At 37.6% G+C, this 27,985-nt stretch overlaps 1 protein-coding gene across 1 annotated transcript in view; it reads left to right on the top strand.

The window, feature by feature from the left end:
• Positions 1-27,985, top strand: part of LOC118803437 (complement C3-like) — a 91,240-nt gene that overhangs the window by 34,588 nt on the left and 28,667 nt on the right. The window contains exons 12-28 of the mRNA XM_036563924.1: positions 421-603; positions 1,675-1,866; positions 3,787-3,936; positions 5,512-5,641; positions 6,741-6,812; positions 9,340-9,534; positions 12,794-12,911; positions 13,698-13,777; positions 14,496-14,638; positions 16,787-16,996; positions 18,075-18,135; positions 20,058-20,144; positions 23,634-23,837; positions 24,178-24,253; positions 25,040-25,199; positions 26,689-26,772; positions 27,801-27,951. Coding sequence (XP_036419817.1) covers positions 421-603; positions 1,675-1,866; positions 3,787-3,936; positions 5,512-5,641; positions 6,741-6,812; positions 9,340-9,534; positions 12,794-12,911; positions 13,698-13,777; positions 14,496-14,638; positions 16,787-16,996; positions 18,075-18,135; positions 20,058-20,144; positions 23,634-23,837; positions 24,178-24,253; positions 25,040-25,199; positions 26,689-26,772; positions 27,801-27,951 — 2,296 coding nt within the window. The remainder of the gene's footprint in view (positions 1-420; positions 604-1,674; positions 1,867-3,786; positions 3,937-5,511; positions 5,642-6,740; positions 6,813-9,339; positions 9,535-12,793; positions 12,912-13,697; positions 13,778-14,495; positions 14,639-16,786; positions 16,997-18,074; positions 18,136-20,057; positions 20,145-23,633; positions 23,838-24,177; positions 24,254-25,039; positions 25,200-26,688; positions 26,773-27,800; positions 27,952-27,985) is intronic.

The raw sequence follows: 27,985 nt of genomic DNA on the forward strand, positions 1-27,985 counted from the left end.
GACGGTTCAGACATTCACCAGTGTTTTCTTGTTTAAGATTTGTTCATAGCTAAGAACAGATCTACACACACTCAAGAGCACAAAACGTTTGAACAATTGTGGTTTAACCCATCACGAATCTGACGTAGACTTCATAGGACCTTTCTCAAGAGCACATTTGACAAAAACAAAAACAAAAAAAAACTTAGGAAGATATAGAAAGAGGCCCAGTGTTCTGTGAGATTATTTATTATGAGACATGATATAATGAGGTGTGCAGCTAGATAATGGATGGGAATCATTCATTCTAAATTTCCTTTCTTTGCCTCATTTCCTTGCTACTAAGCTCTACCCTCTGAGGAAAAATGAAGAAAAGAAGATAAAATAACATGTTCTTTGTTTAAATCTTGTAAAAGTGAAGGTCAATGTGTTTGCCCTAAGGTGAGAACACGTACAAAGGGTATTCCAGCAGAAAAAACGATGACAGCACATGCCTACAAGCCTAAAGATGGATCCCAGAACTACCTGCACATAAGCGTATCTACTGAATCATTGGAAGTCGGGAATCAATTCACCTTCACACTGCATGGAGACAAGGCCGGGGACCATGAATTCACTTATATGGTGAGAACTTCAAGCATACAAAAAGAACACTTACATTTAATCCAAAAGGTTCAGAATTAAATTGATTACCTGATTAAAATTATTTCCACATGAAATAAAGTGTTATCAGCACAAGCTTCCCTTTCAGTTTCCTTACTTATGGCATGTTCTAGATTTCTGGATGTAATAACACACTTAATACCATCTCGTTGAGACTAAACTCGGACAAAATTATCCATTTTTTTTTATTTAAAACTCCTATTATTTAAACATATTACAGTCCTACTCAGTACATCTAGGACAGTTTATATTTGCGCCAGAATGGGTGACAAAGCCACAAAGCCTTGTCACACTGAGTTAAAAAAAAAAAAGAAAAAAACATTCATGGTTTCTTCTTACAGTTTTAATGCTTGGAGCTGAAGCAGTTTGAATGTCTTTTGCTAGTGTTAGTATCTTTTAGTCGCAGTGGCCAAAAGAAAAATGTTAACATTGTCAGCATTTCTGCTCAATGGATCCATGTCTTATTCCTCTTTATCATATTCCTTGTTCTCAGTGTTAAATAAAAAGTGCATTGATGTGAAGGTTTCAGTGCAAAAAGGCTGTAAAGATCTACTTAGTGTAAAAAGACCTCCCGATGAAACATGGCAGTTAAAAATAAAAAATGAAGAATAAAATCAGACCTGGAGTTTTGGTCGAGGTGCACAGTGCTCATGCATACAAAATGGGAAAAGAAAAAAAAATAAATAAATTAATAAATCATTGTGGTCCAAGTCCAATAATAATAATAATAATAATAATAAAACAATAACAATAACAATAATAATAATAATAATAATAAACATTTAAAAAGATAGGAACCAGGCTGCCTTAAAAATAGTTCATTGTAGTTTCAATAAGAAGTTAACAGAATAACAGAATGTAAGACAGACTATTGTTATACAATATTTAATATACTTATATTAAAGACTTAAGTCTTTATTTCCACATGAAAATAATGTATTCCTATGCTTATGCAATAATATACACATATAAGTCAAGCTTATTTTATTCATTGTTTTTCACTTTGCATCATTTTTACTCTTTTCAAACTAGGTTTTAAGTAAAGGAGGAATTGTAAAGGCCTCAAGAATCCCAAGCACAGGTAATAAAATGACAGCTGCGTCATTTAAAGTCACTAAAGAAATGCTTCCGTCTTTCCGTTTGGTGGTATATTACTATGCTGGAGACTCTGAGATCGTGGCTGACTCGATCTGGATGGACATACAGGACACATGCATGGGATCGGTAGGTCAATTACCAACCCAGGTTTGTCAGTGAATCAGCAAATGAGAAATTTCTTTCTCTTTTCTGTTTCTAAACATAATTCTGTTTAAAATACAATTGTGATATGGATTGAAAAGTTTAGAATCTGCACTTTCCACACAATTACTCCAGCTGCTATTGAGAAATCATTAAACAAAGCATCACTTCCAGCTCACTTAAAGTACGTTTAAGTAAAAATCATCAAAAATGCACCAGAATATTTCAGGATAAAGCATACCCAAAAATGATTTGCCACAGTATGTGCAAAAATCTTAGGCAGTCATTAAAAATGTTTCTAAGTCTTCATTTTGACAGTGAGTATGTTTTTGGCTGGAATGCGTAATTAACAAATACTTTTTTTTTATTTACTTTTTTTTATTAATATGTTGTTCAGAAGAATACAGCATAACACTTTGAAATACAGCCTGTGTTTTAGAGTCTAACTTCCTGTCATTTACAGTGTAATTTCCTGGAACTTACAGTGTAACTGTGGCATATGAATGAGCACATATAAAATACTTACTGGTCCTACGGCAATGTAAGTGTGTAATATCATGTAATTTTCCAAAACTAACAGTGTAACTTTCTTGTGTAGATATATCAGGTGCAACTAAAACAAATGCTTTTTCCCTTTTCTCTGGCCATTGTAACAATCATTTTTATGCATGTGAATTCGGCAGAAAATTGACTGTCACAACAACCATGAGCAAAAGGGGATAAACATTTGTTTTCATTGTATTTCATCCATATACATATATACATACACACAAGTTACACCATTAGTTCCAGGAAATGACATGGTAAATGACACAAAGTTACATTTTAAACCATAGACTGCATTAGTAAGTGTTTCCAAATACAGTTAGAAGATCTCCTGACTTCTTGGATTTGTTTAAATAAATCAGCAGCACCTCATTTCATTCAATGATAACATACTTTTGAAGGAATACATATTTACTGCCAGGATAAATGCTTTTAAATGTAATTTTCTTAATTTGCACAGTACGATAATGTGGTTTAGAGGGGCAGTTGTGGGCAGGAGGTTAGGTACCTGGCCTTATGACAGGAAGGTTGCTGGTTCGATCCCCTGAGTGGACGTGATTGAAGTGCCCTTTAATAAGGCACCTAACCACCAACTGATCCCCGGGCACTGTGGATAGGGCTGCCCACTGCTCTGAGCAAATGGGTTCACTGCCCACTTGTGTGTATGTGGTTGTTTCACTGCACAGATAGGTTAAATGAAGAGATGAATTTCCTTGTTGTGGGATTAATAAAGGGTAACTTACTTATAACACTGCATAGTACTGTATGACTTTGTCCAAATCAATGCTGCCAGCTCGGGATACTTACATTTTCCCACCAATTATTACTTTTTATTACATAATAAGTCAGACATGTGCAAATTCTAAAAACAGAAGAGGCTTTACTTGATTCAGGGATTTCCAATGTCGTGGTCAAAAAAACGGTCAGTCCAAAACAATCCAATGCCAGAAAAGCACCTTCATAACCACAATAAGGGGAGGAAGCAAACGGCAGAGTCGAATCACACAGCCAAGAGATCAATACACAAAAAAAACAACCCAGAATGCACAATGAAATACTCAGTAGCTCTATAAACAGTAGCAATACCTCACGAAGTCCCTATGCTAAAGACTGGGCTTATAAGGCTAACTAAACAGGTCATATGACAGACAAAACAGGTGAACACAATCAGTATTCAGGCAAGGCTGGTCTGTGACAAGTTGGGTGTGATGGAGACAGAGTCACATGATCACCCAAGGGGTTGTGGGAATTGGAGTTGATGCTATATACACGTTATGGTTTCTTTTATCACAGTGATGACAGGTGAAAATGAACAGGTGATACAGTTTGACACTTTTGTTCTCTTTCCAATGCATAAAGCTTGAAGTTAATGTAGAGCCAAGCACATATGAGCCTGGTGATGTCACCGAGCTGAAAATCACCGGCGATCCTGGGGCAAAGGTCAGACTTGTTGCTATGGATAAGGGCATCTATGTCCTCAACAACAAGAACAGACTCAGCCAGACCAAGGTCAGTAAAACCATGGCAAACTATATATAATCATTACTGGAATGCCTAGTTTACATTTTGGCATTGCTAAACATCTCATGGTGGTCCAGTAATTTACTCAGACTTTTTACATAATTTTTTTCCTTTAATTTTTCATCTGTCAAGAACAAAAAAAAACAAACATTTTCTAAGCCACTGATTCTTCTGGGTCACGGGGGAGCTGGAGCCTATCCCAGGGGTCAATGGGATAGGCTTGAGCTCCACCCTGGATAGGTCGCTGTTCTAATTTAGCATTGTAATATTCATCAGAAGAAAACAACAGGAGTCCAAGTTGGAAGTACAACCTATAAGGGACTATGCAACCTTAAACACATCATATGTACACTGACCAGCCACTTCATTAAGTACACTTACCTTTAATCTATATTCTTTGTCCATTTTATCAGCTCCACTTGCCATACAGGAGCAGTCTGTAGTTCCACAATTACAGACAGTAGTTTATATATGTTTCTCTGCATACTTTGTCAGCCCCCTTTTACCCTGTTCTTCAAAGGTCTGGACCCTCACAAGACCACCACAGAGGAGGTATTATTTGTGGTGGATGATTCTCGATGCTGTAGTGGATGTTTCTTAAATCTTAAGTGATTTTCCAAAAAAATGTTGAAAAATGCAAATTGATCAGTGTTGTTATCCAGTAGCATTATGCACAAATTCTTGAAGGTCACAAGACACACTTGGATACACTGAAACAACCACGGGGTGCGCTACATTTGCCTGGACTAGCGAGAAACCCGCTTAAATTGGCATTGAAACCGGGTTTAGGTAAAACTACTAGAAACTGCTTTATCTTCCCAAGCCTAAGATCATAATGCACAATCCCAAGTGTCTGGGGGCAGCAGTGTTAATCACACCACCACCAGACTCTGGAGCAGTGGAAACGTGTTCTCTGGAGTGATAAGTCACATTTTACTATCTGGCAGTCTGGACAAATTTAGATTTGGCAGTTGTCAGGAAAACGCTACCTGTCAGGATGCATACTGCCAACAGTGAAGTTTGGTGAAGGAGGGATGATGCTATGAGGCTGTTTTTCAGAGTTTGGGCCCCTTAGTTCCAGTGAAGGGAGATGTTAATGCTACAGTATACAAAGACATTTTAGACAATGATATGCTTCCAACATTGTAGTGACAGTTTGGGAAAGGCCATTTCCTGTTCACATGACTGAGCCCCTGAGCACAAAGTGAGCTACATAAAGACACATTTTGATGAGTTTGGTGTGGAGGAGCTCCAGTGGTCTGCACAGAGCTCTGCTTATAAGCTTATAAGGTCATGTGGGTGCAATGGACAGGTGGCCACATACTTTTGGATATATATACACACACACACACTTTAAACACTTTATTTTTTACATGTAACCAGACTTTTTTCCAAGTAATTTTGGGCCACGTTTCAAAGTTGCAAAATACAGGAAAAATATTTTAACATTTTCTAGACCATGGAACCTTCTCTGCTGGGCTTAATAAGTGTAATGAACGTGTGAATGAAAAATGACTAATTTAACATTTATACATGTGGTGCTTCCTTATTTACCACCAATAGATCTGGGACACCTTTGAGAAGCATGACCTTGCCTGCACGGCTGGCAGTGGTAAAGACAGTATGGGAGTTTTCTATGATGCAGGACTCCTGTTCATGTCTAATTCTGCAGGAAACACCCCTGACAGAAGAGGTATGGCAAAGGGCCTGAAGGTGATATTTTTGGGACTTCAGGTTGTTTTTAGAACAATTCAACTAGTAGAAAATAAATAGTAAGCTTTCTTTCTGGAAATGTGTTTTGGTTAACATTTACAATACTGGTTCATTTTCTATTGGGTGTAATTTTCAAAGAAGAAAATTTAGCTAAACAGTCCAATCAAAACACGCTCTGCCAGACATTCTTTTAGAGTAGCAGCACTCAAGGCTATATGTTTATTTATAAACCCCATTTCCAGAGAAGTTGAGACATTTTGTAAAATGCAATAAAATAAGAATCTCTGATTTGTTGATTCTCTTGATTCTTTAACTGACAAGAGTACAAAGAAAAGATTTCCAACTTCACGTATTTTTGTAAATCTAAACAAATTTGGAATTTGATATCTGCAACACACTCAAATGAAATTGGCGCAGAAGCATGCTTACCACTGTGCTACATCAGCTTTCCTTTCAATTACACCTTTTAATCATTTGGGAACAGAAGATAATAATTGTAGTGGTTTTGCAAGCCCATCATTGCTTTACACTTCCTTGACATTAGCTGATCAACAGTCTGTGGTTTGGGCTTTTTGACAATTTGACACATCTTTGCTTGCAAAGACTGAGCCTTTTGTAGATGCTCCTTTCATACTCATTCATGATACCTTCACCTGTTACAAATCCCCCTGCTAATTGTGGAATGTTTCAATGTTACAATGTAATTTGAATATGTTATAAACTTTTCACTCTTATTTTGTCCCTGTCCCAACTTTGAGTGTGTTGCAATCTTCAAATTCTGAATTTGTTTAAATTGAAATAATTCAATTAAGTTCGTTGTTGGAAACATTGGAAATCTCTTCTTCGTACTCTTTCAGTTAAATAAAGTGTGAAGGGAAGTAACAAAACACAGATTCTTGTTCTTTATTGCATTGTACAGAATGACTCAACTTTTCCAGAAATGAGGATTGTACTTTATTATTGCTAATTCTAACTGGACTAGCTTAATGTTATCCAGTGCATTGTGCACAATAATCGTATTTTTTTAAATGAATGAAACATGCTTCATTTTCCTGTTCTGTTTCTTTCCCTTGGTGAAGATTTCTCTTGCCCAACTGAGCCCAAAAGAAAACGACGCGACCTCACCAAAGCACAACTCAAAAAGACTCTGGGTCAGTACAACCTATAGTTGTGAGAGAAGGTTTTATGCACTGTTCTTAGGTTCAGGAGGGCCACAGTACTGTAAATTGTATTTTTTTTTCCAGTAACCTACTGAAAACTTTTTAGTATTTAAATGAACACAAATCACATTTTTTTTTAAGCAGCAATGCACAAAACCATTGGCTAACAATCAACAGTGCTTCATACTGTATTTGTGAAGTGTGTGACACACTTTGTGCTTAAAAATGCACTTAATTTTTGGGTGTGAACTAAAAACATTTCCCATAATCACGAAAAGCTCTGTGATCCCTTATGAGTGAGCAATACTCTACATACATAGCCTAACCAATTTAATGAAATGTTCCTAAAAGATGTTTCATGTTTCAGTCTTTGTACTTTGTACCTGATATTTTAGGTTGGCTACCAAAGAGGAAAGGTACACAATTTTGGAAATCAGTTTTCAGAGCTTGTTTTTGGAATTTAAGAAATGGCATTCCTGCGCTGCACAAGGAGTATCAGAGTGTGGGAGTGGTATCAGCAAAGATTGGACGGGTGGCCTAATGGAGCAGCAGGCAGTGGAGACACACAGACTGTGGGTGGGCGGCCTAACCGAATAGTGGGCAGTGAAGACAGAGCCAGGCCAGTGGAACACGTGGATGGAGCCACTAATGTCAGCAAAGCTGAAATATATGAGCAATGGGTCTGCATTGGAGCTAAACCCAAATGCGTTGCTACATGTAGCTCTGTAGTCTCTATATTCCACCCTTGCCAGCACAGCCCATCCTACTGTTTGAACCACTGCAAGGCCTCAGTGAGTTTCTGAAAGGCAGTGAACATAATGCAGAAAGAACTGGAGGTGTCAGCCTGTCAGAGCACCCCAGTAGAGCCACAGGGCCCCAGTCTGCTACAGACACCCTTGTTTTTTTGTGGAAGACTCTCTAACTACTACAGAAACTCAAAAAAAAACAGAAACTCATAGTTCGATGTGAGCTGAACATCAGTTTATGAACTGAATGAAAGGTTTCCTACATTACTGGCTGAATACACAGCAGTGATGTAGTTTGTTGTTCATGTTGGCAAGAATGACACAAGGAAGCAATAATCTGAGACATTAAAAAACAACTGTAATACCTCCTTAACAAAGTCAGCACGCTCAACATCTGATCATTTATCAGTGGTCCTCGTCCTGCATGGAGAATGAATATAATGAATATGTTCTCAAGGCTACTTGGATTAAACACATGGCTACGTCAAAGCTGCAAATCAAATGGACTGTACATTATTGACAACTTTAACTTTTGGGAAGAGAGACTTTTTAAGGCAAGACAGACTACATACTAACAAGATGGGTGTCGAATGTGTGACAGAGAATCTAATTTTCTCTATGCGTAACTTATCTACTACATTGGAGGAGACAAATCAGCACTAACACCCAAGGACTCTCTCATTACTCAGAGCTGCATTTATTGGATAAAAGCCATGACAATGATCACATTGTCCTCCATCATCACCCCCACCCCACCTGATCCTCCCTGCAACTGTGAAGAAGCTGGTGTGAGCTGGAATGAGGCTGTTGCTTTTCCTTTCAGCCAGTGAAAAATAAGCCCAGTTTCTCCTCCACCCTCATCTACTGCTTCATTTACACTTCCATCTCCCACACCTTCCTCTAAGGAGATTCAAGCTTCCTCCCCGCCTGTAGCACCTCAAAGAAAGAGACAAGTTCCTCAACTTTCAGAAAGGCAGTTCTGCCTCATCATCAGCAGAAGCTCCACCCACCCTCTTCAGCTGAAATGGTCACCGTATTTTCTAGTAATTCAGCAAATTGATATGTTTCAGGTCTATGCTACTACAGTGATGTTAGCAGTGCATGAATTACAATCAAGCACAGACTCTGTGTGCCGATAATCTCTCCAATTCCAGTAGTGATCAGAAATTGAAAGAACAAAGACTACATGTCACATAATAACGTGAATGTATCCAATCACAGCGTTTGGTGCGAAGTGCACAGGATACTAAGTTAGCTGTTCTCAATATAAGATCTCTCACAAACAAGTCTTATTTGATTAATGATTTTATTACAGCCCATGCACTTGATTTTATGCTTTTAACAGAAACATGGTTAAATGAATGTATTGCTGCAACTGTATTGGTCTTAAATGGAACCAGTTGACAGAGAGCGCTAGAAGAGCTCTTAGACTGGACACTTTCCAATGCAGGCTGTAAACATTCCTATTTGAGCACGGCTTGGTTTAAAACACTGTTGGCTCTACTGAACTTCTAGCCTGTAACAGCACCTTATTAAAGTAATTTATTATTATTTTTTTTGCAAAGCACTTCGAATGACCACAGTGTTTGAAAGGTGAATATAAATTATATAAATAAATATATAAAAAACAGTGGCTTGCTTTCATTAGAAAAATAAAAATAAAATGGTACCAAAATACTGTTGGGTCTGCCATTCAGTGGATGGAACATTTAGGATGTTTTGTGTGACTGTTAAGAACATTTATTTATTTATTTATTTATTTATTTATTTAGTGGAGGATTACAGTGACAACCTAAAGCACTGCTGCTTGGATGGAATAGTGGAAAACCTTCTCGGTTCCACCTGTGAACACAGAGCTGAGTATGTTGAGGATGGAGAGGAATGCCGTAAAGCCTTCCTGAACTGCTGCAAGAAACTGGCCGAGGTAAAGCAGGAGTCACTTCACGAAGAGCTGCACCTGGCCAGAAGTAAGAAACATCTGCTATTATAATTCCACTACTGTGTAAAAGTCAGACCACCCTTCGTTTATTTTATTTCCAGAAAAAAATGGTGATTATGTACTACTTATTCTCAGGTGTCAGAAAACATTATCTTTATATGTACATTATAATTTCCGTCTTTTCAGGAGGCTTGCTTTCAGTTTTTTTAAAGAAATCTGCAAGGCTATTTTCCACACCTCCAAACTTCAGTCTTAGAAGATGAAAAGGACATAATCAACAGGGTTAGAAATTGTGGTTGAAAGCACACATTCAGTGAGCTCATGCATTAGTGTGATATGTAAGAGCGGCTGTTCCTCAGGTGACTGGGAATGTCAATACCGGATGTGATCAAACTCAACAACAATGGTCTGACCACATCTATGTAGAAAGGACTGTTATAGAAGGGCTACAATGCATAAACCTCACCTTACAAAAACAAATGACCATTTGAGAATTCAGTGGAGAAAAATCATCGCACCAGTCTACAGAGATGCGAAAAAAAGTGATGCAGTCTGATGAGTCATCCTTTACAATGTTCTCCACAAGTGGACAAGAGCATGTGCAGCATACACCAAGAGAATGGTATCAGGCCTAAATGTGTGACCCTTGCAGTGAGGGCTCCAATATGTTGTGAGGGGCATTTTGCTGGCATGGTTTGGGTCTACTTGTCCCCCTGTGGTGCATTTTGACTGGTCCAGTGCAGTGAAGAACGTAAGTGGTTGTGTGTGTATACCATGAGGGCGTTCCCTGAGAAAGTCCTTTAAAACGCAGCTTTACTAAGTCAATATTTATGTAATGCATTTATTTATTCAATAATCATTATGTATCTGTAGCACAGCCTGTGCTACCCCTGGCTCAGGAAGGACGCTGGAGGCAGGGTTGACCGTTGCAGCAGCCATTTTTACTTTATTTTCTAATGGAACAAACAAAACACAACCAAAGGCCTGCTTTTCAGTCACTTTCTCCAAAACCAAGCTTTTCAGCTCATAAGTCTGTCGCTGCTGCTGCTCGTTCCTCTCTTCCTCTGTTCCCTCTCTGCTCTTTTAAAGGTGCTCACTATCAGCTGGCTCCCATTAAGGCAGCGTGAGCTCTTGTGTCAAGAGGGGCAGATAGCTCATTGCTCCACCTCCTTGTCACCCCCCCCCCGACTCCACAGCTCAGCCGCCAGGGTCGATTTGTTGATTGTAGTCTAGCAGCAGAGTTGGTGGCAGAGTTGGGACTTATGTTTGGCCTTTGTGCCTCTCATGGTTGTCATCGTCACACAGGAACATTTGAAAAGTGGAACTTGTGTTTCATATGTTGAGCGTCAGACACAAATCATGCAAACAGCTCAGCTCTCCTCAACTCTGACACACTGTATACCCCAGATCTGATACACATGACCCACATAATTCATTGTGTCTGATGAAAAAAGCAGTGCCCATTATTAGTGAATAGGATATGCTGTGGTGTGTTGCCATGCAAATGCAGTGTTAGAGAAGTTATTATGACTGCTGCCTTTATACTTTGATAGGTGTCTCTTCCAGGATGACCTCCTATCCACAGGCCACAAGGGGTCACTGAATGGTCTGATGTAGGGATGTACTGAAACCAATTACCAGTATTGCGTCTTGGCCCCATACCATAAAAATTTCTCATACTCATTCTCATAATACCAATGATACTAACATCTGATGCCTCCTGATACCATATAATGTAAGCCAAGTGTACATTACCACGCTAATGAACAAACGACTCAAGCTGGCAGTGAACAAGGGCTTGCTGACATAGAAAAGGCATCAGATGCAAATTACAATCAAAATTACTTCCCCAATATGGGTAGAAACATGTAAGCTAACAAAATCTATGTCTTGGCCAACTTTACTCCGTTTGAGTGTATAAGCATTAATACAGTCATTTCTTTAAAAAAATGTTTTTTGTAAAACAGGTTGTTGACACACCATACTGTCTTACCATGTACATCAGCGAGTGCTTTTTCAGAGTGTGGCACAAGTTAGCAAAGCTGCTGCAGTGCGAGTATATAAATTGCAGGCTTTGTCTGTACATGATGGTCTACTCAAATGTACAGTGCGAGTCATCAAAGAACAAGATTTCTAAAATCGCACAGTGCATCACTGGCTTTAGAAAACATTCAACCACGGCTCAACCAGCCAAAAAGACTCTGATAAGATGTAAAACTTGAGCTCTTCAAACGCATTAGCCTCGGATGTGAGGCTGATGTCATTGTGCACTTGGTTTGAAAGCATACTAAAGGACATTTTGCTACAGTATAAGTGCAGTATGTGAGAATATGTAACTGCAAAGAGGAGAGGCACTGTTTCCATTCTACATTTGAATTTTGCCATCTTTCTAGCTCGGTGTTTTCTTTGACAATGCAAATTCAAATGTGTTATTAGAGAGTGCAAATGCATGTATGGTAAAATGAATTCTTATTATCCTTTTGACACCATTATCATAGGAAGCATAAACATGCAATTCTAGGAATACATTTTAATTAAAGTAAAGCTACATAAAACGCACATAAATATCTTCATGAATGAAATATCAATGGTAATCTCAATCGGCAAAATAACCCAATAAAACTAAATTTGAATTTTCTGATATGTTTCCATATTTTTGTGCACACAAGGCCGACATTGAGCTGTAGATTTTAGTGTGCCTGACTTCACGAATACTCATTTTCATGCAACGTCAACTGACAGGAAAAATGTTGTGTTTAACAACATTCATTTCTTAAAAGAAAATTTCTTGCCTCTTCAGAAGAAGAAAAAAAAAAGTTTTGTATTTCTACAGATTTCTTAAGGGTATCACCATATCTTTACATTGAGCAGTTTTCTATTACTATTGCTTTCATTAACGTATTACTTATTAAATAAATTATGCAAATTGTATTTAACAAAATGTACATTTGTGCGCTCTTGAAATGTAAAAAATACAACCGTGAAGCATTCAAATTACACTCTGGCTTTTGAAGAGTCTCTTTAAAATGATGTTTTTGTATAACAATGTGCATTTTGAATTTGCAGTAGAGTTGGTTTGGAATTCTCCAAACTTAAGTTTCAGCATCATGGTTCCTGCAAATACCTAAAAAAATCTTTTAAAGTCTTCAAATAGGTTTAAAATTTTTCAGGTAATAAGATGTCTTTTTTTTATTCTCAAAGGTATTAAATTTCATTTTGCTTTTGCTTAAACAAACCTAAACATTTAAGATATTAAAGTATTCAGCACATGTTTCTCTCTTTTCAAGGCGAGGAGGAAGAGTATGATGAAAACAAGTCTGGTAATATTGTAACACGCTCAGTCTTTCCTGAGAGCTGGATGTGGATGGATTTAGATCTTCCTGACTGCAAAGAGAAACAGAAATGGTCAGTATGACAGTTTATCAATTTAGTCTTAGCAGAATAAATAAACAACATTAGACATACAGAATATTTCATTAGGTTAAAAAAAGTGTGTAGCAGAAAAAAAGCATTTATGGGTTTGTCTACATTCTGCTTTGTTAAAAGGCCCACATCATGGAAAAGTGCACAGTCACTTTTTTTGGAATAAGAGTTTGTAGTATGTAAGTTTTAAGTATACCGCTCACTCCTAAGTACATACAGTCCCAATATGGAAACTAAGCTGGAAAACAAAGCTATGTCTAGCATAGTGGGTAGGCTTGACTTTGATTCCCCTCCCAAACATTCAGTAACATTCAACATACTTCAGTAACATGATTCAATTACAAGTCTCCCAGAATACAAATACTGTAATTGTAAAATTATATACCACTGTATATATCTTCTTATACTACTGAATTAATTTTATTGTAAAATTATATCAGGTAGTGTTTCAGCCTGGACTGCTTTTTGAACCAGGTACATGACAGCCAATCAGAACAGAGGTAGTTTACATCATGGCATAATTCCTAAAGGTACAGTAACAAAAACAGATTGTTTAACTCTAAGAGATAAACAGAAGCTGGACAATGGGCATTGAAATTGCTATTGCTATTTGTATTGTTATTGCTGCACAAGCATCATAAGTGGATATCAAGGGAAAAATATTAAATAGGAGACAAACACCAGACATGGGCACTTTGACTGAAATTGCAGTCTGGCTTTGTAGTTTAACTTAAATGCATTCACAGAAAGATTGTTGCTTTCACACAGTGAAATTACCACCGAACAGAGATTTCCAGAATCCATCACCACCTGGGTGATCACTGCTATCAGCACGTCTGTCGACTATGGTGAGTGTGTGTGTGTGTGTGTGTGTGTGTTGGTCGGTAAAAGTGAACTGTATGCATAACTGTGTTTATTATTTAATGGATGCATTTGGTTTTCTTTATACTCAAGCAGAGGCTCACACTGTGTAGGTTAAATGAACTTATTAAGTGCACTAGCACATTTCCAGCACTTTCTGTTAGCCAAACTCATGGACCAAGCTGCCATTTTTAATTCTTAAATGAAAAATCATTCATTTAAAAATGAAAATGAAAACATTTTCATTTAAGAAGTTGTGTTCAAATAACACAAATCAAACAGTCAAGTGCTACATCAAAAGTCATATTTAATTATGCTGTGGCATTTTGGTTTAGGTGTAGTAGCAGCATTCAAATGTAGTACAGCTGCAACCTTTTGGCCAAAAAAAAAAAAAGGTAGATTGAATGTTTTTGTGCAAAAAATCTAGTTTTACATCTCTACAACACAATGAACAAGAAGAGTTCAAACTGCAATCAATAACTTAGAGGAAGTATTTTGATTTCATTTTAATAATAGAACAAAACAGCTGTAACTTAATTCTGGGTAAAACTTACAGACGTTAAATAATAAATAACGTGTTCCACTTTATTAATATATTTAAAATTATTTTATAGTCATTGTTTGTGAAATTTCAAATACTACAGTAAAATTATAATATCTTTTTCTCTTATGTCAATTTGCATTTTTTTTTCTACCTTTTCTCAGGTATTTGTGTGGCAGAACCAAAGGAGATTGTGGTTAAGAAGTCTTTCTTTGTTGACCTGAAGTTGCCTTATTCGGCTGTAGTCAATGAGCAAATAGAAATCAAGGCAGTCGTTCACAACTTCGATCGTCCTGCAATCAACAAGGTTGTTTATACTGTTGTTTGTAAATAGTTACACTCTCAAAAATAATGGTGCTAAAATGCTTTTTTTAGGAACAGTTCTATAAAAGAACCACTTTTGTTTCCTTTACCCTCTGGAGTGTGAGGGCATTTTCTTGATTTATGCATACATTCTTAAATTCACATCTAAAAGCATTTGCATACAACATGATACCCACCAATCTCAGCTCTCTCTATAATGAGAAGATGATATCTGTATAATGAGACCCCATTTGACCTGGAGCACTGGGTAAAGAGATAATTTGGCCATAGAGCCAAAAATGTGAAGTCCAATTTTTAGAAATTCTTAATATCACTTGTGAAAACATAGCTTTACTCATGGGAATGAATTGCTTTGGTGCTTTGAATAGGTCTACCAAAGTCTTAGGTTCAAGAAAGTAGTGAAATGTATGAATTAAATAGTAGATGAATGTTAGTCGCTACTTTCCAAAACCACAGCAGCAACTTCAACGGCTGTAAACCTTTTACACACCATTTCATGTGTGTGTCCAAGGCAACTGAATGAAAAATGAAAAGTTTCTAACATAATAGCAAAGTCCTTTGTGATTTCTGTTGGTCAGTTTAATGCAAAAAATAGATGGAAACACGGATCCACTAATTACAGACGAGAGGCAGATGACAGAAACACAAATCCACCAGTTACACACACTGAGAGGCAGACGGCGTGTGTCTCAACTTCTCTTCATTCCCTTCCCTTATAACTCTGGATGAGAGTCAAGTACGATCTCATGATAAGAACGAACTTTACAGATTCAGGAGTTAGAACTGCCTTTCTGTGCTGTATTATCCAAAGATATTAATAGAAACACAGAAAAACATCTAATTTGATGCGCTGACACATTCGTTGACCCTGGAGGGTAAATGTTCAGTAGATTAAATGACATCAGTATTGTACATTTTTTAATTTAACACTTCTTTGAAAACTGTCAAAATAACATTACTGTGGTTGGTTCAGCATCTGCAATGCCCTCTCTGGTACAACTCTGCTATAGGCAGATTCTGATTAAGTGACACCGTTACATGTATTCCATTACCAACCCTGCTCCTAACACAATGCCCTGCATAGGTCACAAAATCATGACTTTTGTGCCTAAATAGTGCAATAAATGTTAGACAGGATGTTGTGCAGCCATGACTAAATACGAATGGCATTAATTAAATATTTAATGCACTGTTTGTATGTAAACCTTATTATATATAACCATCTACATAGTGCACACTACACTGGGAGTAGGAATACATTTGAAATGAGTCTATATTTTGCCCAGCTTTGTTCATGCTATTGTTACTGTTGTGCCCATACAGGCTAAGAATGCTACCATATACAAAGCAAAACCAATTTGGAAGATAATCACAATTTAAAGCTTTGTGTTTTCACTCAAACATGTAGGATATCTCGCCAAACCGAGCAGGGAAGAGTTCAAAATATACATGTAATTACCACTAAAAACATGGCTGTTTTGTTACCGCTCAACTACAATTTAAAAATGTCAGGTAGTGTCGGCTAATGCTGGTAAAAGTAATGCTTTCTAGCCATGCAAGACAGTGCTGCGCATGAGTGATGCAAATTGACTAGCGACAGCAACCAAATAATAAAATAATAGCAACCAGTAGCCGTGTTGGTTACAAGAGAACCTGGCACAGCAAATCACACCAACAAATCTGGAAAAAAAAAATAGGCAATTTAATGCTTTCACCTTCTTTCACCTCTTTATACTAGAAACTAATGCTAATTTCTACCAGCTTGGAAATGGGTTTTCAGTGTTACATTACTGTCATGCTAACGGTGATGAAGATTTACTTTCTCACAGTGGATTTAATGATACCCTATTTAGTTCGGTTATTTGCATGCTCACATAATAGCATTTCATTAGAATTATTGTTATTAGGCTACATGTGGGTCACAGTGAAGTAAAGATGACAGAGCCTGAACCGTATTGCTTAATCTCTGTAGCATAATCCAAACCATAAACCATGTATTTACCTTTATTTCTGAGAGTGTACATCACACACTGAATGTCAGAGTATTGCACTGAGCTGGTAAAGCTGGTGATTCAGCACCATGTTAAACTAATCAGGACTGATTCTGTATGAAATCCTTCATGTAATGCAGGTTATAGTGGAGCTGAAGGAGACTGAGACTATATGCAGTTTGGCCAGCCACAAGAAGAAGTATGGCACCACTGTGAACATAGCTGGCAAATCATCACGTGCTGTTTCCTTCGTTATCATCCCGCTGGTTCCAGGCCAATACTACATTGAGGTGACAGTCAGGAACCCCAGTGGAAGGTCAGACGGTGTGAGGAAAAAACTGAATGTAGTGGTGAGTGACTTACTGTTTGCATATTTGCTGATACAATAAGAACAACTGAATAAAGCGACAACTCAAAACCAAAATGAACAAGAGAAAGAAGAAATCTCAGTATAAATGACGAGAGACGAGAGCGACTAATCGATTTACTCACTGCCTCCACTCCAGAGACGTTGTCTTGTTTACCCCAACCATCTTGCTGTCTTAAGTAATTGCAGAGTGTGATTAGCATTGTTATTAGCCTGGGAATTCATAGCCAACAGCCAGCATCACCACATAAAATCAAACATTTTTCGTTTTAAAGTTCAAGGTAGGACACTTGCTACAGGACAGTACACGTCAGTTTGATTTTAGCCACAGACAACACAACTAAACAGTTGCTGGAGTGCCTCCATACTTTCCACTCCTTTCCACAGAATATGATTTTGTTTTTTTATTGACATGTCGATTCACACACAGTACTAACATAACCTGAGGTTATTCCTACAGTTGGATTTATAGACAGTAAGTAGCACTGGAACCTTTACTGATTTTGGGGCAAGCTGTTCATAAAAGTGACTGACATGGCACATTACCACACCTCATCATGTGAAACTAATCCTGTCCAAATAGGGCTTAAGGAAGCAACAGCTGCTGATAATTTCATCCCTAATCAAAACTCTCTTCCAACCAAATTCTCTCTGACACACTTTTTACCTGTCATTCTTTACTTTGAAGCTTAGGTTTCCCCACTTGTACAAATTTTTAATAAGGTACACTGTAAAATTGATGAGAAAGGGGACCCAAACATGTTGGTGATGTCAGTATTAAATGTCATATCTCCAAAATGGTAATATCAGGAGAAAGAAATAAACTTAAGTATACATTAATGCACAGGGTTTTATTCAAAGTCATTTCTATTTGCCTGTTCATCATTAAATCTTCGCACAATGTAAAGGACAACTCGCCTTCACTCGATCAAAGAAAAAAGAACAATAAAAGATGTGTGGTTTTGATCTGACAGTGAAGATATTTGTCGCGTAATTGTAGAGTAACAACAGTCTTCTATGTCCATCTATTTTTCCTCTTTTTTCTGTGGTGACTGGGACAGACCCAGGGTGTTCTGAAATCTGTTGGAGAGCAGACTGTAATTCTAGAACCTTCCAAACATGGTGAGTGACTGAAAGCCCTTTCTTACTCCAGGGGTGTCCAATCTTGTCCACAAAGGGCCGGTGTGGTTGCAGTTTTCATTTCAAACAAGCAGGAGCACCTGAGTCTACTTGTTTAATCAGCAACAGCTGTTTAGGTGCGTTGCTGCTTTGCTGGAATAAAACCCCCCAGCCACAATGACCTTTTGTGGATGAGAATGGACACTGCTGGTTTATTCAAACTGCAGTGACACATGCAACAGGGGTGGAAATGACTAAAACCCAACATAAAGTAATTGATGACATGTTAAAGTATTATATTACACACAAAACTCTACGAACCAACAGGCAGTGATATAAAAAGTAACAATGCAAAAGGCCCCCTTGGTCATATTACACATTTTGTTGATTTTTTAAAATGAAATACTGTCTCTGCGTGGAACAAACTTAATGGCATATAGCGGCTGAATTTCACATTTTGAAAACAGGGATGGCGAAAGCCATTTTAATACCTTAATCCTTTGTTTCTTTGTGTTCTTTGGATCATTGTCTTATAATATCTCACTGGCTATGGATTATAGGCTTTTCTATAAGAATAATAAGAAAGAAGAATAAGACAGAATCCCTTCTTCCATCTGATTTCCACATTTCCTGTGCAACTGGCTGCCACAGAACTTTTGTGATGTGATCACAGTGAAGGTTACATATTGATGACTCTTCCATGTAGAAGAGTTTGCTCAATGATGCTGCACAGTGGCTCAGCGCATAACCATTCTATTGCCATCCAAATCTTCCTGTATGTGCTTGGCAGTGATGTGGGGAGTTTGTTTTGTATACCTGGCAACTCTAGGAGCAGTTATTTTTCAAAGATTTCTATATCTTATCTTGACCACAGTAGTTATCCTTAAATTCCATTTCTTAATGCCATGTTGGGCAGTGAAAAAAAATATTTAAGGCCAAAAGTTAAAACTTATGTATTTTAATTACATCAATTTCTGTTCAATTTAAATACATAAATCCAATGTAAAAATCATCTTCTATTAACTTCTAAAGAGTTAATAGTACCTTTTGTATTCACAGCACAATTACTTAGACTGTGTAAATGTATTAAATGATAATGCATGTTAAATTCACAAACATTTACTGTAGTCCAAACTGTATTAAACAGTATTTGCTGAGGCACATTACAAGACACATGTACACTCTAAAGTCTAATGTGAAAGAAATAAACAACTTTATATATTTCAGCTGTGATCAAATTCCCTGGTTTAGAATTTCTATTAATTCAAAACTGAACTACTAATTAAAGCAAATGTTTATGTGTACATAACTCTCATGCTAACCATCATGCCAGTTAGCCAGCTAACGCTATCGGTCACATGCTATGCTAATATGTCGAGGCCACCTACAGTTACAAAAACCATGAACTGTTAATTTGAATATTAATGGAATACATCTTTATATACTGCTTCACAATAAATCACTGCCATTGTTTATTTAATCTACCTTTTGTACCCGTGAAGCAATTTAACGGTTGATGATGTGTTTCCTGTTACTATTGCACATGCGCAAGATTTACTGAAAAAATCGAACAGGTCTTATATATTAAATCAGTTTTGGATTTATCCAAATGTTTTATGTAAAATATTTGCTTAATGTTTATGACAGCCATAAATCATTTTTTGAAGTGTGTTTAGATATATATTATATTTGATTTTTATTTCACCTGCTTTGTAAGAGTTATCTTTAGTTTCACGTCCTCACTGAGCTGCTTAGATGTGCCCAAGGCTGTGGAGAGTAAGCACAGCACCCTGAGAAGTTTTAAGATGATGTTCTGACTCACCATCACTTAAAAAATCAACAAAATATGTAATTTGACCAGAGATGCTCAAACTTTCTCATGCACTTGTACATGCTGTGTGTAAATGTTCTTTTGTCTTTATCAGGTGGAACGCAAAGATTAGAATTTAAGAAGCCCTTCCTGGATAATCAAATGCCAGACACGGACGCATACACCTACATAGCTGTTAGAGGTAATACACCTAAATGCTGCTAAATCTTTTTATTATTATTAGGGGTCCAAGCACGAAGTAATTGTTGTAATTGTAATTGTTAGGATTTTTCTTCTTCTTCTTTTTCTTCTTCCTCTTCTTTTTCTGCCCTAAAACGAATCGTGCAGACCAAACCATAAGTCATACAGACATGAACCTTGGTCAAAAAGTAGTAGTCCCTCCCGCTACCCAGGCGCTCAAGCTCAGCCCAATCAGCCTGATGGTGGCGCTATAGCAAAGCTTTGTACATTTAGGGCTGGCAATTCTGTACCGTATGTCATAGAGACAAATTTCCTTCTTCTTCTGATTACTTACCTCATGGACTACAAAACAGCTATTTTGCCCATATTAACTAACTAGTCCCTGAGTTTTCATACAATCTGCACAAATCTGTTATCATTAGAAGCCTAAGAAGCCGAACTTTAATAATTACCAAAAAAATGTTGGAACTTCATCACTGCGTATCGTCCACGCTCCACACGGTGGAGCTCAAATTTCAAACATCATACAGCTCTAACTCAGAAAAGCATTGACAGATTGTTACAAAACTTCATAGGCGTGTACACTATGGCAGTCGTAAACAATCTTCAGAGTCTGGTGCAATTTCCTCACTAGGTGGTGCTATAACAAGCAAAAAAGTGTTACACAACCAAAGGTTTTGCGATTGACATGAAAATTGGCTTGTTGCTACAATGTGCTGTCCTGGATCAGGATCTATGATTTGATTTGAAAAAACATGGCTGCCATCAGCTAATTAGATTACCAATGTTGGGTGAACTTGCAAAGCAAGCTTGGACCTCGCAAATTGTCGCTTGCAGTTATATTTATATTTATATTTATTATTATTATTATTATTATTATTATTATGCCTTTCTCAAACCCAAGGATGTTTTACCACATTTGCGAAATACACAATTAGCAATAAACAAAACAACCCACAAAATACACACACACACACACACACACACACACACACACACACACACAGTTCCATTGGTTTAGATCCATTTTTGCACCCTGATTTTCATATTTTTATTACTGTAGGTTGAAGGCGTTCTTTTATTAGGGGAAAAAAAAATCATATACAGGCATAAGCTTCACAGAGAGCCAGATTCCTGAACAGTTTGATTTCCCTGAAATAAAGCCTGTTTAGGCCCAGACACAACAGTGTCCTCTCTCATGAGGCTTTCCAGCCCCGGTTCCTCTCCCAGCTGGGAGATTCATCTTTTTAGAGTGTTCTTTCTCCCCCAGTCAGTCCCAGCTGTCTTTCTTCAGGAGAAGGAACAGTAAATGAGGCCAGGTGCCAGGTCATTGGTACCCCTCAGAAACACTAGGTGTCACTGTGGAGCTAAACGCTGACTAGTTAGTACATTCTGGGACACTGGGGAGGGCTGGATGCTGTCCTGTGGTGGATGATGTCTTGGCTGTCTCACTTCACTGAGGAGACTGAGTAGGGTGAAGTAAGATCCAAACAACTCGAGGCTGCAGCTACAGTGAGCTGAGTGGTGACTCGTGATGTTGGAACACCACTCAAACTAGCTGGTGCAACAAGATGTAAATCAACTTTGTTGCAGCACATTACATATAAACATACAACCCCATTTAATTGTCTCAAAAAAAAAAACAACCTTTGTTGAGATTTTTTGAAGACATGATCTGAGATAATGCTTTTCTTGTAAGAATCGTTAATGTAAGTTCCCAAAAATTTTATGAGATTTTACAACATATATTGATTGTCCCAAAACCTATACTGGAGCTTCTACATTCTGTTATTTCCTGTAATCCACTGTTTTTAGATGTAATAAGCAGGAGGGCATTGAAAGTACTACCATATTACCGATCGATTCACCTCCTGCCAATAAACAAATCACATTATTATCTGTGGTAAGGACTGTTACTGTGGGATCATCTGCGTATTTCAGAATTTTCACAGATTCGTGAGATAGCAGATCATTAGTATAGAGTGAAAAAGGCCATGGAGACAGTCCTCATCCCTGAGGCACTCCTACACTAAATGACAAAGACTTAAACACTAAAGAGCTAGATTAATGGCATTGTCAAACCAATCCTTTGGCTCGACAAGCAAACTGATTTGAATCCAATATTGAAGCTTTACGCGACTTAAGATAAAGATAAATACCTTCATAGCAACCGAAAGTAAGTGCTATGACTGTAATATCATTCTAAGGTAACTGATTCTTAAAAACATCAGCCACGTTTACATGCAGCCTAATGATCCATTAATAATCGGACTAATAGCTCAATTGGAATGTAATACGTCCATGTATACACTTCAGTCCGAATAGTCTAGTCCGATTGAGGCCATTCGGAGTACAGTTTCTATCCCATTGAACGAGGTGGGTAAACCTGTAAATAATCCGTTAAATAGAAGAATAATATCTGTGTAAACGCCTGTATCTGATTACATTTCCAATCGGAACATGTAAGTACATTCTGCGCATGTGCGTTTGAGTCCTAGCAAAAGCACTCATAAACTGGCTCTGGCAAAGGTTTATACCGTTCAACATGGTGGGAGCAGAAACTGGTCTGCATGACGTTCGCTGTCATGGTAACGTTTACTCTAAGTGGTTCTCGGATCAGATTAGTTTGTAGTGAACATGTAAACAAAGATTTTCCATCGGATTGTTGAATAGACTGAGCATATAAAGCATCAGCATCAGTCTTAATCTGTACTCGGAATGTATTCAATTGGATTGGCAAAAATCTTTGCATGTAAACATAGCCATTGTGGCAAAGCTTATCTGGCCTGGGTGTTTTCCTTCAGTTTTGTATATTAAAAACAGATCTAACTTTGTCCTCAGCAATGACAAATGGTAATTAAAGGGGCACAGTATAGCAGCAGTCGATACAGGCAGCCATGTAGCTGCAATGTAGTGACAGAACACTCAATTTACACGGCCTTAGTTTGTAACAGCAGCAGGTCGTCTTGTTTACTCTTCAGCAGTCGTTTGATTGACATTGTAATCGCTGGTAGAGGAGGACAGTATGGACATCTTTCAAACCTGCTGACAACACCGACCCAATGTCTAGAAAACGAAACCATGCTTCTTTGGGTGAGACCCTATCTGGGAGTCTGCAGTTGTTCTTTCGCAACTCTTCAGGTAGTAAATGCAGCCTATCAAAGTCCAGAGCAGATTGTGATTCATCTCTAATCTGCAATAATTCTGCCCGATCATATATACATAGTGATCCTCTAACAAATATTATTGACAACACTGTGGCAAGCCATGTGGCCGCCATCTTGCATTAGGCTCTCTGTTCTTAGTTCCTGTCTTGACTTGCTGGGAGAGATACCGATGTAAAAGTGCTCCTTCCTAGCTGTCCTTTACAGGAAGAAGGACTTAAATGTGGCCAATGAAACATCAGCTTGGTCTCTCAGCCTCAGATATTTATAATAATGCAGTATGAAATGGCACATAACGATATCATGATGTGTGTGTGTGTGTGCAGGCAAACCAATATCACAGCTGGTAAATGAGGCCATCAGTGGAAAGGGTCTAGACAGTCTGATTAGGGAGCCTTATGGATCTGGAGAACAAAACCTGATGAAAATGGTCCTGCCACTGTTTGTAACACATTACCTGGACAAAACCAACCAGTGGGAAGATATAGGAGTGGACAAACGCACTGAAGCGCTCGGACACATTTCTACAGGTTGGAGGAATGTAAATCCTTACAGTGTCATGCAACCTAGACTGATGCTGTGGTGTAGACTAAATAAATAAATAAGTACATATAAATTTCTAAGTAGACCTATCCATGCTCCACAGTCTTTCATAGCAACTGTTGCTAGGTTTGAAAAAATTTACAGAACACTGGCAAAAATCTCATTCAACCTAACGAGAAGCTGAAGCACACAACTTTGTTCTTCTTGAAATACCTACATTTAGCTGTACAACAGTAGCGATAAAAAACATGGAACGTGGTTAGGTTATAGAGAGGCATCATAGAAGTGTAATTTAATTGCTCTGAAATGGTTTCTGCTTTGTCTCAGGCTACACAACAGAGCTCAGATTCCGCAATGGAGATGGATCTTTTGCCGTTTTTAAAAACACCAAAGGCAGCACTTGGTCAGTTTTTTTCTGGTTTTTCTGATTTTGGAAATGTCTATCATTCATCCCATTCCTCTGTCCATATTCATAATCTGCTTTCTCATCTCTCATCATATAAATCTCTGACCTAACAAAGATTCAGTTTTCAGATTGCTTTTCAAGAAATTATTTAATTAAACACAAAATCTCAGAATTGTCTATGTTAAATTTTATTATGATAGTATTATTCATAATTATTTGTAAAAAAGAAAAAACCCGAAACCACAAATGATTTATGTAGCAGTGGTAGAATAACTAAAACAATGCACCTGTTTACATTTGAAAACAGCCTGGGAATTTCATTTTGTCCAAAACATGAGCACACACTTTGAATATAGCAGCGTTCACCCCTTTTAAAAGAGATAAAGCATCACAACTTGTGTGAAAGCTGTATTTTCCAGCTGTTGTCGGCCACAGTTGTGCTTATGTATCAGGTCGTTTTCTGACTCCTCACACATATTCACACTGGGGTTGTTCCTCGCCCCACTCTCTCCAATAAGAGTCCTTAGCAAAATAAACCCAGTGAATAAACGCTGAAGAACACACAACCTAAAACTATCATGCCAAAAGATTTCTTGAACGAGCTGCAATATTATTCTAACCAGTTAAAATGGATTGTAATATTCCAATTAATGTAGATGAATCACCACCTTCAGATCAATGACTATCTTTCTTTTTCTCATCCATTCCTAGTTCTGCAGTTCTTTCAGTTCTTTTCACTCAGTGAAGGTATCTGCGTATTTTTCTCTGTTTGTTTCCCTCCAGGCTAACTGCATATGCTGTCAAAATGTTCAGTGAGGCATCCAATCTGGTCAAAATAGATCCGGATGTTATCTGTAATGCCATCAGATGGTTGATCCTGAAGACACAGATGAGTGATGGGGCTTTCTTTGAGGTGGGGAGATCTCCCTCCAGTACTGTGAGGGTAAGCTACGACAGCAGATGAGTGTTTGTATAATATTTTGAAAAAAAATGAGAGAAAATAGCTGTTTTCTTTTAGTGATAGGTGGGGGTGGTAAACATGATGTGGTTATTCAATATTATTTTCCCCCACCTGCTGGTTCACTGTGATGTCATCAAAAATCAGAAGATGTTGTTTTAGAGGTGGGGCATCAGATTATGAGGAAACAAGATTTTTGTCTTTTAAGTGATATTACAAATGATGCTTAAGACCGGAGGCTAACAACAAGGTTAAAAACTAACAAGGTTAAAAAAGGTCAATTTTGATGTCAGGTTGACTTAAAAATTAAAAAGCCTTTGTTTTAGCATGGCTTTGAAGAAAATGACTAAAATGTATAAATAATTATAAATGTATATAGTAGCACTCTCAATCTTTTCATTTTTGGATTGTCTTTACAACTCTTTGCAGTCTTTAAACACAAGGTTCTTCACCAGTGGTCACCAATACTCCTGAAAATATACCAGAATTCAACTCCATTCCAAATCTAACACACCCGCCTAAGGAGGATCCACCTGGCAAAAATCGTCATCATACATTTTATAGTTAGCACATTTCCCAAAGAGGAAAACCTTTGTGCGTTGACAGTTAATGAGAGGAGCTGCAGCTCACTAATTTACTGTGATACACAATCTAATGCGCCTGAATACAGATCATGTTAATACACTATGTTGATGAATAGGTTCAGAGTGTGTGTAATTAGCATGACATGAAAGGTAGTTTTAGTCAGTCATTTAACATCGACATGTACAGTATATCTAATTAGATTTTTTATGGAGCCCTCAGCTCATGAGGGCCCTGGGCATCTGCCTACCTTTGCCTAGTATGCAGACCAACCACCCACACTCAATTTTTTCTTTGTATGTGGTAGTTTACAGTAACTGCTTCAAAAAGATCTGAACTAAGCATGTGTCTGAATGTCACTGCTACAGCTTATAGATTTTAGTTTTCTGTCAAGTAGATCAACCTGCAAACCAATGTCATGTTCCGCTTAATGAAAATAAGTGATTCCAAATACTTAAACGGCAGGAATGATCTGGATCGGATGTGTCCAGTCGGGGCTGGAAATTCTCCAGGAGCAGGGTTGGAGACCACTGCACTGTATACACTTTTGTATTGTTACTTAGTATTTATATAGTGTTTGTATGGCAACTTGTTGTCTGTCAAAATGTTCAGTAAGGCATCCAACCTGGTCAGAATAGAACTGGATGTTATCTGTGATGCCATCAGATGGTTAATCCTGAATGCACAGATGCGTGATGGGGTTTTCATTGAGGTGGGGAGATCTCCCTCAGACCGAGTGCAGACTGAGCATTTCATTGTGCACTGTTATGTTTCTATATGATAGTATAGAATATGTCACAATAAACTCTTGAAACTTTAATCTTGAACTAGCAGCAAGGTAACACAGCAGTGTTTGACCAGAGGGGTTTCTTTTTGTTCTGACTTCATACAGAGCAAATCTACACAGATATCAATGACGGCTTTTGTACTCATCGCGTTACAGGAGGGGAGTCTGATTTGTTATGAAAGACTCAGTGTAAGTATAAATATACGAATGTGGACAGGTACTGAAATACTTCCAGGTGCCAGTATTTGAATACTGAAATCATTATTTAGGTACTCATTATGTTGCATCACAGAAAATCAGGAAGAGATTGCATTGAAAATTAAACAACTCTACACTTGTGTTTTAAAAATAAAGCCACCAAAAAGTGTCTCTTTGGAGCAATAAACCACAGAATAACCACTTTTATAACCACAGACCACAGAGCCACCACATAATGAACATGTTCTTTACCAATTAAAGGGCTCTCATTTTGGAAAACTTAATTTTCTTGGCATTTTGAAATAATATGCAGTAGGTAATCATTGTTGTGATTTTAAAACATACTCTTCATTTCCCATTCCATGCATTCCATGTATTGAAACACAGCTGCAGAAACAGCCTGTTTGGAATTCATTATTTTTGTGATGTCACTAAAACCAACACAGTTATAAACTTAGCCTACTACCCAACCAACAACAGTTTAGCCCCGCCCATTAATGCTGAAGTTATAAGGAGTGTTTCAGCTCAGACTGCTTTTTGAACAAGGCATGATATAAGACAGCTAATCTAGAGGTCATTTAAATATATCAGTCTTAAAGGCTCACTGGCAAAAAAACAGCCTGTGTAATTGTAAAAGGTGTTAAGAAAGCTGGAAAATTGTCATGTCAAAGAGAACTGCGAATTTTTTTATGTACATAAAACAACACAATATTATATGTGAGCCTCAGGGAAAATGTAAAGAGTATATTTCATCAATATCTTACTTATTTTATACATTTATGCAAAATTCAATTGTGAAAATGTAAACAAATTAATTTGAAGGTTTGATTTCAAATTAATTTGAGAGAAACACAGTCAGAGCTGTTCACAGTGGTGATAGAAACCAGATGTCTCTAAAAACTACGTATCAAAAAAAGTTATTACATGAAAGTGTTATGAATGTGAATACAGCCAAAGCTATTTTTTTTTCTTCCCTGCAGTAAAATAAATATCAATTTATTAACTCTGATCAATTTCAGAGCCTTCAGCAGAGCATGGACAAGGCAGCAAGTTATATTTTGAAGAACATTGCTTCTGAAAGCGATCCGTATGCTGTGGCCATGGCGTCTTATGCTCTAGCAAATGCTGGCAAACAGAATCATGATGTACTGTTCAAATTTGTCTCAGCAGGTAAGCCGAAAATCTCAGCTTACTCATCTAGCTG

Source organism: Colossoma macropomum, unplaced genomic scaffold (genome assembly GCF_904425465.1).
Source record: "Colossoma macropomum unplaced genomic scaffold, Colossoma_macropomum, whole genome shotgun sequence".
Classification (NCBI taxonomy): Eukaryota; Metazoa; Chordata; class Actinopteri; order Characiformes; family Serrasalmidae; genus Colossoma; species Colossoma macropomum.